The sequence below is a fragment of the Aquila chrysaetos genome, chromosome 12, assembly GCF_900496995.4.
Source record: "Aquila chrysaetos chrysaetos chromosome 12, bAquChr1.4, whole genome shotgun sequence".
In the NCBI taxonomy this organism is placed as follows: domain Eukaryota; kingdom Metazoa; phylum Chordata; class Aves; order Accipitriformes; family Accipitridae; genus Aquila; species Aquila chrysaetos.
The window spans coordinates 5,871,350-5,884,203 of NC_044015.1; the positions used below are offsets into that span (position 1 = coordinate 5,871,350).

The following is a 12,854-nucleotide window of genomic DNA, read 5'->3' on the forward strand; positions in this document are numbered from 1 at the left end:
TGCTAGCTCTGCAGGCAAGCTGCCCCAAGGACATGGGATGCTGCTGGGATGCCTGGTCGATAATCATTGCTGCCCACAATATTTTAGAGTATTTCTATGTGCAGTTTGACTCTGGCTCAGGCCAGGAGTCTCACTGGGGCAGGAGAGCGGTGCAGAAGGCAGCCAAAGAAAGGGGTGAGTGGGTTTAGGGATACAGCGCTGTTCCCAGGCTTAGGATGCTCTGGGAATGGGGAAATACTAAAACCTCTCTGAATTAAAACCTCTCTGGCCCAGGTTTTAAGCCCTCCGCCCACAAATAAGACCACAAAACCCTCTCAAACCATTGCCATATTTTACACAGACAAAACAAAGCCACAGAGAAGTCTTGACTTGAGGATCTCTTTGAACGCCCTACCCCTGTGGGGCAGGATCCTTGCAGCCCCGCAGCAGCCTCGCTGCTGTTTCAGCAGGGACACGGTGGCTTTTGCAGGCTATCTCAGAGGAAGCACAGCTCCTTCCAAAGCAGGAGCACGGCATATAGTGCTTTTCATGTTTTGGTCCTTGGGGAGGTCTCTGTTGGTGCTGTCTTGTGCCTTTGGCTTTAGCATGGATCGCTCAACCTGCCAGGAAGAATTGGATAATGTTTGCTCATTGGCACAGCTAAAATACAGTTGTCTCTGTTCAGCTCCATCTTCAGAGCCATCTGCGAGCCAGGGGATGGAGTTTGCATGCCGGGAGTGAACAACTGCTCAGGAAAGGGCATCCCGAGTTGTCTGGGGGATCAAGGACATTGAAGGGCCCCCGGGGCTGGCAGCAAGTGGAGGGAGCAAGCTGAGAAGGGAGAGGGGGTGGGGAAGTCCAAATAATTGGGAATGGAGGAACATGAGGACCTGTGGGGAACTGAGACAAAGGAAGGGATGTTCCAGGGAGAGGAAGAGGAATCACAGAGAGGGAGGGGAGAGAGGGAAGGTGGGGAAGTGGCAAGAGGGCAGCAGGGGAGGCACCAGTGCCGGCGTGAGGAGTGCTGCTGCCTGCCCATGGCAGGGAGCAGTGCCCGGCACTTGGCGAAGGGCCTACGGCAGCGGTTCCCTCTGCACCTACCGTAAATCTCAACGTCATCATAGATGTCAGTGTCCCTGCGAGGAAAAAGACGGGGTGCTGTGAGCAGTCTGGTCTCCCATGTCCCCACTGCCTCCCAACACCAAGGCAAGGGCCAGATCTTGCTGCCATGTCTGTCCCGTCTCTCCTAACATGTCTACGGACTCTGGTGACCACCACGCAGACCCGTTCGCCTCCTCCCAGCCTTGTGCTCTCCCCGCAGAGGTGGGATCCTCCAGCATGGGGTGAGCATGGGTCTGGCCCCTGTCGCGTTGTGCACAGATGGTGGCCCTGTCCCAGGCTGCCAGGAGCCGCAGACCCAGCTGCATGGACGAGCAGCGTCAGCCCATCGCACCGTGCCACCAGCAGCATCTGAGCAGTGCATGGGCAGGTCCCACATGAGGGACCACAGCTTAGGGAATGCTCACAGTGCCCCAGGAAGTTGCTCCCAATGCCAGAACCTCTCCTGACACCAGCAATGGCAGGTTCAACCCCTAGGGTAATTAGCCAGTATTATGCTTATGGTCACTGCCTGGGTTGGATGGTTTTGAACTGGCACTCAATGGCCAGGGCTGGTTTGGTGCCGGGCACTCGCTGAGCTATTGCTACAGCTTGTGGAGTGGGGAGGAAGGGGCCAGGGAAGGGGTACTCACAGGTGTAGCATCACAGCCCGGGGTACGTAGCCGTCTGCAACAGAGCAAGGAAAAGCATGTCAGGCTGTGCCGGGAGCCGGGGCACGAGTGGGGTCTCACCCCAACACCTGCCCCTGCCCAAGACAGGCAGGGTTTAGCAATGAGCTCGCATCCCCAGGGAGAGCTGGGGGCAAGGAGGAGCCCGATTCAGGGAAGCCGAGCTGGACCCTTGGGAGGAACCTGCTCAGGACAATGCAGGGAATGAGCCTGCCAGGCTGGGTGGCAGCTGGCTGGGAAGAGCCTGATCCCTGTCTCTCTGCCTGGGGGATCTGCAGCCCGTTTCATCTGTGCATCCTTCGGTGCAAACATGGCTTGTGGAGCCCATGCCTATGTGCTGGGCTGGTGGCTGAGAGGCTCCAGGAACTGCAAAGGCTTTTAGCAGAGGGAGACAACAAGCCCAGCTAACAGCAGAAATGCTGGTGCCAAGCGGGAGGAAGAGCAGGACGTTTGTGCAAAGAGAAGTGGGAACAGCCGAGACCCAGGGTACACGTCAGGTCTGTCTAATGGCAAGGGGATGTCTCCTGCTGTCTATTGGGGTGTGTGCACATGAAGAATCTTGTTCCCAAAACTTTGTGTGCTGTGATCCCCACTGTGGGCAAAGCCTCAGCCCCCACAGACTTACACCTCCTCTGGCTGTTTCGGCAGAGGATTTGCTCCTGATTTGTAAACTGAATGACATCAAGAATTTCTCCTCGTCTCAGCGGCAGGTTCTTTCCTCCGCCCCTCTTCTCCACTGCTGCGGGGTCAACCATCATCTGAGTCAGGACATTGATGCTTCCTTCGAACTGAAACACAAACAGCAATGCTGCAGCTCAGCAGCCACCCCAGGGGAGTGTGAGCCGGGCAGGCCCAACCGCTCTCCCTTCTTGGAAAAAGTGGATCCCTCTCTACCCAAATGGTCTGTGGGACTGGTCTGATCTGGGGATATTTCTGTGGGGAACAGGGCAGGTGTGACCTGGGTATCGGCTGGTCTCTGCGGAGCACAGCTCCTCTCTGCCATTGCGTTGTCCCCTTCCCAGGAGGTGAGGGGGAGCTTAGAGGAATAAGCAATCACTCGTTGCTGCTCACCTTGAATTTCTTCTGAAACTCCCTGTCTGCCTTCTCTTCCTTCTTGCATTCCTTGAGTGTCATTGGCTTCATCTTCCGGGAGACCTGGGCTTCTCTGCAGAGTCATTGTGAATCACGGGAAAGCTCAGGTGACCCCATGCTCTGCTCCCTCCCTTCCCCTTCTTCCACCCGGCTGCTGCCCCATTGCATTTCCCTGCACCAGCTCTGCGGCTGCTGGGGCTCTCGGGCCAGGTTTAAACCTGCCCCTTGTGCTCTTCACCATGGACATTTCTATCAGAAGCCCAGCAGAGACCACCAGCTTTGTCAAAGCAGCAAGGAGCCCTGGCCATTTTGGGACGCTTAGAAAGAGTAAAAACCCATTACCTCTGTGCAGCTGCCAGCAAAGCAACCCTGTTAGAGGCTTGACCGGCATCTCCACCTGTAAAACCAAACCCCAGGAAAGGTGCTGCCATGAGGCTGCTATAAGGTGTAGACACCCGCTGAGACAGGACGTAAGACTAAAACACAGCAAGAGCTTTCTCCTCCTCGAACCAAACCCTCAGTTTGCCCCCTGAGCGTGGGGGGGATCAGGGTTTCCCATGGCCATTTACAAGGCAGCAGAGAAACCCATTGCCCTCCCGTGCATGGGAGCAGCGGGCTCCGCTGCCGCCCATGGCTCATCAGGGCCTCGAGGCTCTCTGAGCTGCAGCACTCACCCCAACCAGCATCCCAGCCCTTCCCGTACCCACCTCCTCCGGGGCGGGGATGTGCTGGCGGCCGGGACACGGGAGGCAGCAGAAAGCCTTGGTCTCTCCTGAGCAGCCCAACGGGCTCTACGTCATCGTATATCTCATCTTCACCCCTGCAACAAGGCAGATGGCGATTAGGAAGCCCTGTTGCAGTGATGGCACTGGGCGCCAAGGGCAGGATCGAGGCTGCCAGGAGGAGGGAGGGCAACAGGCGGTTGGGCTGCCCGTGGGTTGGCCCCGGCTCTGGGACAGAGTGGGATGGCAGCTCTGTGGCACGTGCCAGCAGCTCCTCACAGGGCTTGGCAACACAGCAGAGCAGCCTGGTGTGCAGGAGATGGGCAGCGGGATTGCGATGGCAGCAGCCAGACTTGGGTGGTAATGCAGCCCATGAAGGATGGTGCTTTGCACTGCGGGAGCTGCCTGCACAAGGTGCTGTTCCACACTGGGCTCCAGGAGCAGGCAGGAAAACCCAAGGACCCTCTTGCTGTTCCCTCTTGGGCCCTTCCCACTGGATCAGGACAGCCTGGAAGCCACCTAGAATAAAAGAGCTGCCTCGTTCCTTACCCCGTTACACTCGGAGCATCCTGCGGTGGGAACCGAGCTGGGGCTGATGCAACATAGCCTGGTTTCAAGTAACCTATGGTAAAAAGAGGAATGGGAGGGAGCAGCGAGGGATTATTTCACATTTTGTCCTCGACTCTATCACCCACCCTGAGGTCAGAGCCACCCTGGCCTAGATTTAGTGCAGAGGGATGCGAGGAGATAAAACTGACTGCACATCTGGATCCAATGAGGAGTTTTTACTCCATGGCCCACCTGGGGACTTTTATTTCCTCCCAGCAGGCTGGGGTATGGCTCATCAGGGAACTCACTGAGGAGCTTTAATATGTATTTTCCCATTCTTATGTCCCTAATGTTACTTACTCCCTGGACCAGTGACGAAAGGGGAGGGGAAGAGGCCATAATGAGTATTTTGAACGTGGTGAAAACCCTAAACACCAGATCTGTACCACAGGCAGGGCAAGTCCTGGATGTCTCCATGTGCTCAGGAGCATCATCAGCCAGAATGTGCTGCTGCACCCTCTATGATTGCTGGCATGCCTACATCCCTGCTAAGATCCTGTTACTTTTATCACCAGCCTTGTAGCTGCCACCAGCCTGGTCAACCAGGCCAACTTATAATAATAACATAAACCAGCTAGGTTTTGCAGTTCTCATAAGGAAAGGAAGAGAGGCCCGACTCTCACAGTCGCCCTCTACCCTGTGGCTACAGCATGAGCCATCCTTTAAACAGGATGGTGAACAAGAACTTAGAGAAGCTGAGCAAGAAACGGGATTTGAAACAGGTTTCATGACCCAGAGTGTGGATTAGCAGAGTGGCAGCTGTTAGAAACCAACAGATCTGCCTAGATCTAGAAGGCCACTGTGGAGCGTGGCAGGGCTCATGCCGAACGGAGAACCACGTCCAAGAGGCACCAAGTCCTGCATCCCGCAGACAGTGGTAAGGAGGGCACACCAAACCAGCACCATGGCCCCGGTGGCCATAGCTCCAGCTGTTCCTCAGGGGTCTCAGCAGCTCTCTCAGGCTTGGAGGCGGACGGTGTTGCAGGCAATGTGCTGCCAGCTTCAGAGAGCCTCTGCCCCTTGGCCAAAGGGTGTGTAAGTGCTTCATGCCCATGGGATGAAGACCAGCTCTGCTTCCCACCAGTCAGGCTTGTCTGTCTGCTCTTACAGCCACACAACAGTGGACTGGTTGGAAAGGACCTCTGGAGTCTCTCATCTAACCTCCTGCTCAGAGCAAGGCTGGCCTCAGAGCTAGAGCAGGTTGTTTAGGGCCTCATCCAGGTGACAACTGAATATCTCCAAGGATAGAGATACCCATCTCCCTGGTGCCTGCCGCAGGGTTGCACCGCTCTCACAGGAAAGAGACTTCTCTAATACCTAACTGGAATTTCCCCTACTGCAGCTCATGCCTGTTGCCTCTGGTCCTGCTCCCGGTCACCTCTGGGAAGAGTCTGGCTCCATCTTCTCCCGTTAGGTAGCTGTGGGCAGTGAGAGGATCTCCCCTCTGCTCTCTCTCCTCCCAGCTAAACAAGCCTGGGTGTCAGCCTCTCTATCCCCACATGCTCCAGCCCCCAACCATCTTAGTGCCCTGCCCTGGGCTCACTCCAGTTTGTCAGCATCCATCATGTTACTTGCTGCAACCCTACTTGCTACAAGTACCCCAGAGCCTGATATCTGTCTCCAGCCAGGGACAGAGCACTTAGTCCCCTTCATTTCTTCACCTGCTTCTCTCTCATTCTTTTCCACATGCTATGCCTATAAAACCCCTTTTGGCATCACCAGCCCCCACCTCTCCATCAGCCCCCCCCCAATATTTCCATCTCCCAGGAGCTCCAGACTCTAACTAGGGAGATTTTCCTTCCTGAATGAGTGGCATCCTTCTCTTGGGGACTTGCAGGTGCCTGGCCGTACCCAGCTGAGCACTCCTTGGTGGCTCCGTGGCAGGACGGCTGGGTGTCCCAGGACATGCAGCCACACCGAACTTCTCCAGATCCACAACAGGAGGGCGCCTGGGCTTGGCCGGCCTCGCTCCCAGCGCCTTGATGTGTGGCAAAGGCTTCCTCGGAGGCAGAGCTGAGTGCCCTCTCCCGTGGGGTCTTCCCGCAGCACCCAGGGAGGCTGCAACAGCTGCGCCTTTGGCAGGAACTGCTGAAGCACCCTTGTCTTTGGCGAGTGGCCACGTCTGCTGGGCTGGATTCCTCTGGGGAGGATCGGAGGTGGCTCCCACCTCCTTGTTCAATGTGTCTCCTCCTCCTGGCTTCGCAGGGGCTGGGTGGAAGCTGGCATCTTGCACAATCCCCTTCTTCAGTCGCACCATCCATCCCGGGGTCTCACAGACGGGATGAGGAGGCAAATGCTGTTCCACACTCCGACCTTTACTGTGAGATGGAGAAGCCTTGCTGAAATCCACCCTCCTGGTCCGGGGGGTCTCTGGAGGCGGCTCGCCCTTGGAGCCCGGCGCAAGGGTCTGTCCTGGCTCTGTTGCAGGAGATGCTGCAGAGCGACTCTCCGGCCAGCCGCCCGCTTCGGAAGGGTCTTTCCTGTTCCCTTGGAGCTTTGCCCGTAGGTGCCTCACCACGGCCTCTTTCCCCTCCAGATGTGTCTGCGACCATTAAGAAAAGTTCCAGTTAAAACACCATGAGGGAAGATGAGTCAAAGCCCCTGCTGGGGAATGCAGTATTTCTTCAACATGGCCTGACACTAAGCCTCCTCCATGAAACGTGGTCTTTGCTCAAAGCAGTCCTGAAACGTGTCTGAGAAAACAACACTGGGCTGCACCAGATCGGGAACAGGTCCCACCACCATGAGGGCATCCAGGAGGTGTTTCATGGAGTCTTTTGGTCTGATCCACCCTTCATCCACTACCAGGGACCATCAAAACAGAGGGATTGGGTGGGGGATTATACCCTACTAGTAACAAAGCTCCTGAGGGCAGAATTTGAGATCTAGAGATTGCCCAGGGTTCAGATGGGAGCAACCTGCCTTGCCCTGGTCCTGGTTCCCATGAAGTCCGTGGTGAACTCGGGGCAGCTGGGCAGGAGTTGTTGGGCAGACCACACAGAGCCGTCAGCATCCCTCCCTGGAGGAAGACCTGGGACAGCACTGCTGAAACTCATCCTGCCAAAGCCTGCGTGCAAAAAAAAAAAGGCCAAGAAGCAGCAGATCTGCCCTACTTTTCTGACCAGTGTGTTTCCTGTGCTGCTCACACCACGCACACGTGAACTGGGACACGCCGGCCCCAGCGCAGAGCTGCTGCCGGCTTCCTAAATGACCAAAAAGCACCTTTTTCTGAAGTCTCCAGAGAAAGGCTGCCAGGAGGAGGCTGAATGACTTTTGGAAGAAGAGTGCCAGGTTCGAGGTGTGGCACAAAGCTCAGGTTGGGTGGGGTTCCATTTTTCCTAAGCTTCCCAGATGGACCTTATGGGAGGAGACAGATCATCTTACCTTCCCCCATCTTTCTCCCACTCCCTTGTCACCGGACCATAGTGTCCCTTTGCACCAGAGCTGACTGCTACGCTTGCCCTCATCAAGCTGTAGGCTTTGATTTTGAAGTTCTCCTGCCTCTGGGATTTCAGTTTGGGTTTGTGCTTGCGTAATTTTTTTCTTTCACAACAGAAGGGCTAGTATGCAAAGAAGCTAGCACAATATTTTTAGACATAAGTGCTCAAATGTATATATACCTAAATAAGTGCAAGTGCCCCTTGCATGCCCAGGTAGTCACCCCAATTTCTCTCGTAAATGCTGCAAATGCAGCACTCTGAGCGTAGCCTGTGGTAAAGCAGCACAAATTTGCTGTTTCCTGCACACCAGGCAGTGGGGCTTTCACCCAAACTAGTGAAAAAAAGCAACTTCTTCCAGACTACCAAACATGCTGCTGGGATTTTTGGCACCTGAATGATTCAGAGGTTTGTAACAATCAATTTTGGAGCCATTCCATGAGCTGGGACTTGCACAGAGCCCTCGGGTGCAACTGTGGGATACAGCACCACTGTCACTGTGATCAGTTCCAGATTTTTCAATACATTTTGCACTGGTGGGTGCTCTCCTGGACTCAGTGGACTCCTCTTTCATAGATGTTTATATCCAGCCCAAGGTCACCCAGCAAATCTCACACTAAGCCCAGGAACTGGTCAGAGACCTTTGAAGCTCCGACCAGCTCAGACGTACAGGAGGACTTTGTCTTCCAGAAGGAGCGAGGGTCTCGGCAGCATCCAGCCCCCTCTCAAGGACACCACCAAAGCCTTTCCAAGCAGGAGACATGGCTCCACTCCCTGCACCCTGTCCCCAGATCCAGTACCTCCCAGGTCTTGTTCTTACTCACCATTTTCCATCAGCGGATGCTCTCCTGCGTGCTCACCTCCTTTCTACAGACCACCGGAGGCATCCAAGCAGAAGGACTCGTGCAAGGCGAGCCTCTCCGAAGTCCCTCTCCCCTGAAACCAGAAGCTCTTTCCTAACAGTTGGCAAGAAGCTGTGTGCAACACCAGGAAGTCTCCGTAGCTTGACTGTGAAACAGCACGAGGAGGAGGAGGAGGAGGAGGAGGAGGAGGAAGAAGAAGAGGAGGAGGAGCAGCTCTTGATGCACCATTAACTTGGACTCTGCTGCTATTGGGAAGCTTGAAGCCCACCAAGCCCTGCTGCCCATAAGACAGTCTCATCCAGAAAAGAGCCTGGGGTTTGGGGGGTGACTCCGGGATGTGAGGGATGGGCTGCTGCAAGGACTGGGAGGGCACGTTACGTTCTCATCTGACGGTGGCCGACGTGAACCCGCTGCAGGTCAGGTCTTCAGAGCCCCACGGGACCTGAAGAGGGTGGAGGCGATTCATGGGAGTCGCACGGCAAAACCAGCATGGCTTCATGCAGCCGAGCTCTCCAGGAGCGTGGGAGGGCTGGGGAGAGGGCTACAGCTTTCCAGCATATCCAAAACCAGGGGACATTTGCTCCATTGAAGAGCCGACCTCCGCCGGGAAGCAGAGGAAGCGCTCTGCATGGCACGGCCCTGTGTTGGGCCATCTCTGTGTTGAAATGTCCTGGTTTCACTGTTTATTGCCTCAGAGGCAGGAAAGGTCTGACAGGTTGAGCCAAGCCCCAGGGCTGGCTGCAGGCAGGCGCTGATGTCCCTGCCCCAGGGTGGCGTGTCCCTCCAGCCCTTTCGGAAGATGTTCCACCAGCAGTATCCGCGGATGCCGTGAAGGATAAGACGGTGCGTCAAGGACGCGGGGAAGGCTGGGATGGGCACGTGTTGGCCAAAGGTGGTGGCCCTGGGGGTCCTGCGGTGGGTGGTGGGTGCCCAAGGGGGGCACTGGAGAGTTTGATCCCACCAGCCGGAGGCGGGATGGAGAGAGGGTGTCTGGAGGTCCCACACCGGACCATGGGGAGGTGATGTGGGGGCACAGGGCGGGCAGGCGGCCGTGACAGCCACCTCCTTGGAGAGGTGGGTCCCCATTACCACCTGCTCCACTGCTCTGGTGCTGCTGCCGTGGGGAGGGCAGAGCCCTGTTTGGGGGGAGACGGAGGCCAAAGTGCCATGTTTGGGGGACACGGGGTGACGGGGAGGCCCCAAAGGCCACCTTTGAGGAGGACAGGGATGGTGGGGAGCTCAAGGCCGGTGTTGGGGGGGGGTTGGGGAGGCAGAAGGGCCGTGTTTAGGGGGGGATGAGGGTGATGGGAAGCTCAAGGGCCGTGTTTGGGGGGACGAAGTGCCCTATTCCGGGCTGGCGGGGAGGTTCGAGGCCCGTGTTGGGGGGTGATGGGGACCTCAAGGGCCGTGTTGGGGGGACGGGGAGGGGAGCTGAGCCCCCCGGCTCTGCGGGCAGCCCCGCTGCCGGCCCAGCCGCTCCGCGGGGTCCGGGCCCCGCCGGGCGGAGGCTCCGCAGCGGCCGGCCGATCCGCGGGCCCGGGCCCTCCCCCGCCCGTCCCCCTCCCCCGTGGCGGCCCCGCGCAGGCGCGGCCCTGGGCGCGGGATGGCGGCGGTGGCGGGGGCCGTGCCGGTGCCGGTGCCGGTGCCCGTGCCCGTGCCGGGCGCGGAGGCGGCGGGACCGGGGGAGGAGGCGGCGGGTGCGGGGCCGCCGGGGCCGGCCCGCCTGGCCCGGCTACCGCTGGCGCGGGTGAAGGCGCTGGTGAAGGCGGACCCGGACGTCAGCCTGGCCAGCCAGGAGGCCGTCTTCGTCCTGGCGCGGGCCACGGTGAGGGGCGGCGGCGCCCGGTTGGCGCGGGAGGCCCGGCGGCCTGTGAGGCGGCTCTGAGGCGGCTGGGAGGCCGCCCCGCTACCCCGCGCTGCTGCCGGGCCGGGGACCGGGCCCCCGGGCTGAGGGAGGCGGCTGGGCCGCGCCAGGCCGGCGCTGGAGGCCCGGGGAGCCGCAGCCCCCGGCGGTGGGATGTGGAGCCGCTCGCTTGGCTTTTTTTCCCCTTTTGTTTTGGCGGGTCTGAGGGCTTTCCTCTCCCAACCGACGCCTTGCCCGGTCAGCAGGCAGAGCCGCCGCGGGCAGCGAGGTTAGCTGGGCGCCTGTCCCGAGCCCTGCCGCTGGAAAGCGGGACGGTCGCCCGAGCCCTGCCGCCCGTCGATCCGCCTGGGAAGGTCCCGGCGGCGGGGCGGGTGCCCGGTTTGCCACCGCTCAGCCCCGCGTTGGGAGGCGCAGGCGGCCGGGGAAGCCGCGGGGGAAGGCGGAGACGCCTCTCCCTTCGTTCAGGGATCCCGCCGAACCCGCCCGGTGGCGGGAGGAAACGCCCCGAGGTCGCCGCTCTCTCCACGATGCGATCGTGGCTGTGGAAACCTGCTCCCGGCGGGGCTTCCTCCAGCAGGCGAGCGAAATGCCGGGGCTCTGCCCCTGCCAGACAGCTCTGTGCCCGCTCGGGTGGGTTTCCAGCTCACCGGGATTGCGCGTTTTGGGGTTTGCGATGCGCAAATCAGAGCGACGTGTAACAGAGGGGTTTTTTTCTTCCTTTGGAAAGTGTCTCCCGTTGCACACGTGAGGCGTGTTTGGCTTTGGCATCGTGTGAAAGCATCTGTGCGTAGGCTCTGGTCTCTCCCTTCCAGCGTCTCCCTGCAGTAACTCCTAGGCCGGCTGCCGGGCATCTGCTTCCCGCAGATGAGGTACCTGCTGGGTGGCACACAAGGAGAGTCGTGCTCAATCCACTTCATCCACCGAGTGCAGGACGCCTTTCCTCCTTCGGAAGGTGCCCTGGGAGCAGCTTGTTTGTAGCTGGTCTCCCAGACATGTTCACAGGAACCATCTCTGTCCAATATACTTTCGGCCTTCTCTCCTCCCTTGTGCGTCACTGTCCGACAATTTCATTTGTTATTTTCAGAGCTATTTATCAGAAAGGGGAAATTTTAAGACGGAGATTCTGGTTTCTTCCTGCAATCTTGTAGGACCTTTCCTTTCCTGAGGATATTCTCTCTTCCCTCTCTCATCCCCTGTATGAAACTGTCTTGGTTTTGTGTTGCAGGAGTTGTTTGTTGAAACCATAGCCAAAGATGCTTACGTGTACGCTCAGCAAGGGAAAAGGAAAACTCTGCAGAGAAAAGACCTGGGTATGAGAGCCTATTTTGTGCTATCCTTAGGAAATGGTTGCTAGAATAGAGGATTTTTCCACTTGTCCCAGTGTGATGAAGCAATCGTAGGTGCTTCTCTTTCTTTCTCTGAAGATGGGAGAGAAAAACATCTCTTCTTCCAAATATTATGCTAATAATTTCACACATCAGCTCCAAAACAAGTAAACCTCTTTGAAATTGGTCACTGTGCTGTGATGTAATTTCAAATGCTGCTGTTTGAACCAGATGCAAGTATGGAGTCGGTTTATCTATGTTAATTGTTTTCAATTTGCTTTGCAGATAATGCCATTGAAGCTATCGATGAATTCGCTTTTTTGGAAGGTGAGTTTCTACTTGGTTTCACTTGGCTTCAATATTTTGTGTAATCTTCTTGGGAGGGAAAGAATTTAATCATTTGCAGAGCCCTCTGTTTCCACATCTTTAATAACTAATAGTATAACTTGTTATGCCCCTCCCTGAGAAGTGAAACACAAATCAAGTGGACCCTGAGACACTTACAGTACTTTTAGCTAGATTTGGTTTTACTCATGTGTGATTTGCTTAAACTTTACAAAGTTACTGCATATTCCTCTGGCAACTTGTAAACAAGTTTCCTTTGTTCATGTAATTGCATTTCTGATTCCTGAGACTATAATTTTTTTTCTTTCTTATTTAGGTACTTTGGACTGAGCTGGACAGAGACAGAGCTCTCTGGAGAAAGAGACTGCAGAGATGGACATGGGGTGGAAAACAGGACCTTGAGAGTTTGAATATAGTTCCTAAAATTGAGACACTGAAATGGCAACCATAATATTTTGTATAAAGTTTAAGTTGTTGTAAGTTCTTTATTTAAAATGCATATTTTTTCATAAATATTTTCTATGTCACTTAACTGTGCCCTGCCGCCATGGTGCAGACCGCTCTCCAGCTTTGGCCAGGTCACACAGCAGTTGCTCAGAGTCACAGTCCCTGCCTCTCCAGGTACTCTGCAGCACCACAGAGCTGTGAATGGAGAGTGGCTCGGCTCAGATGCCCAGGCATGGTGAATTATTTTTATGGAAATGTGTTTTTCTTTGTATATGTTTGTTTCTTGGCTGAACACAATTAAATTTTTTTGTTGTTGTTGAACAGCTGTCCTGATTTCTCCTCTGTGCTGCTGGGATGAAGGGGATGGTGTTCCTGTAGCACTGT

The 12,854-nt window shown here is 56.4% G+C and overlaps 2 protein-coding genes across 2 annotated transcripts; one reads left to right on the top strand and one right to left on the bottom strand.

Annotated features, from left to right (window-relative positions):
* Positions 1-318: 318 nt before the first annotated feature.
* PRAM1 (PML-RARA regulated adaptor molecule 1) lies at positions 319-8,601 on the bottom strand. Its single transcript, XM_030034275.2, has 10 exons — positions 8,451-8,601; positions 6,041-6,731; positions 4,130-4,202; positions 3,566-3,678; positions 3,201-3,255; positions 2,838-2,931; positions 2,392-2,554; positions 1,731-1,764; positions 1,081-1,115; positions 319-599 (listed from the first exon to the last, which is right to left on the bottom strand). The coding sequence occupies exons 1-10, from the start codon at positions 8,451-8,453 to the stop codon at positions 595-597; spliced, it is 1,266 nt and encodes a 421-aa protein (XP_029890135.1). The 5' UTR covers positions 8,454-8,601; the 3' UTR covers positions 319-594.
* Positions 8,602-10,066: 1,465 nt separating this feature from the next.
* Positions 10,067-12,791, top strand: POLE4 (DNA polymerase epsilon 4, accessory subunit). Its single transcript, XM_030033165.1, has 4 exons — positions 10,067-10,314; positions 11,579-11,663; positions 11,964-12,005; positions 12,340-12,791. The coding sequence occupies exons 1-4, from the start codon at positions 10,093-10,095 to the stop codon at positions 12,351-12,353; spliced, it is 363 nt and encodes a 120-aa protein (XP_029889025.1). The 5' UTR covers positions 10,067-10,092; the 3' UTR covers positions 12,354-12,791.
* The last annotated feature ends 63 nt before the right edge of the window (positions 12,792-12,854 follow it).

Coding starts and splice junctions, on each gene's coding strand:
- POLE4 (XM_030033165.1), top strand. CDS start 10,093: ATGGCGGCGGTGGCGGGGGCCGTGCCGGTGCCGGTGCCGGTGCCCGTG. Junction 10,315..11,578: donor TCGTCCTGGCGCGGGCCACG/GTGAGGGGCGGC, acceptor TTTGTGTTGCAG/GAGTTGTTTGTTGAAACCAT. Junction 11,664..11,963: donor TCTGCAGAGAAAAGACCTGG/GTATGAGAGCCT, acceptor TTTGCTTTGCAG/ATAATGCCATTGAAGCTATC.
- PRAM1 (XM_030034275.2), bottom strand. Junction 2,555..2,837: donor AGTTTCAGAAGAAATTCAAG/GTGAGCAGCAAC, acceptor TTTGTGTTTCAG/TTCGAAGGAAGCATCAATGT. Junction 1,116..1,730: donor CGGGCTGTGATGCTACACCT/GTGAGTACCCCT, acceptor TTTTCCTCGCAG/GGACACTGACATCTATGATG.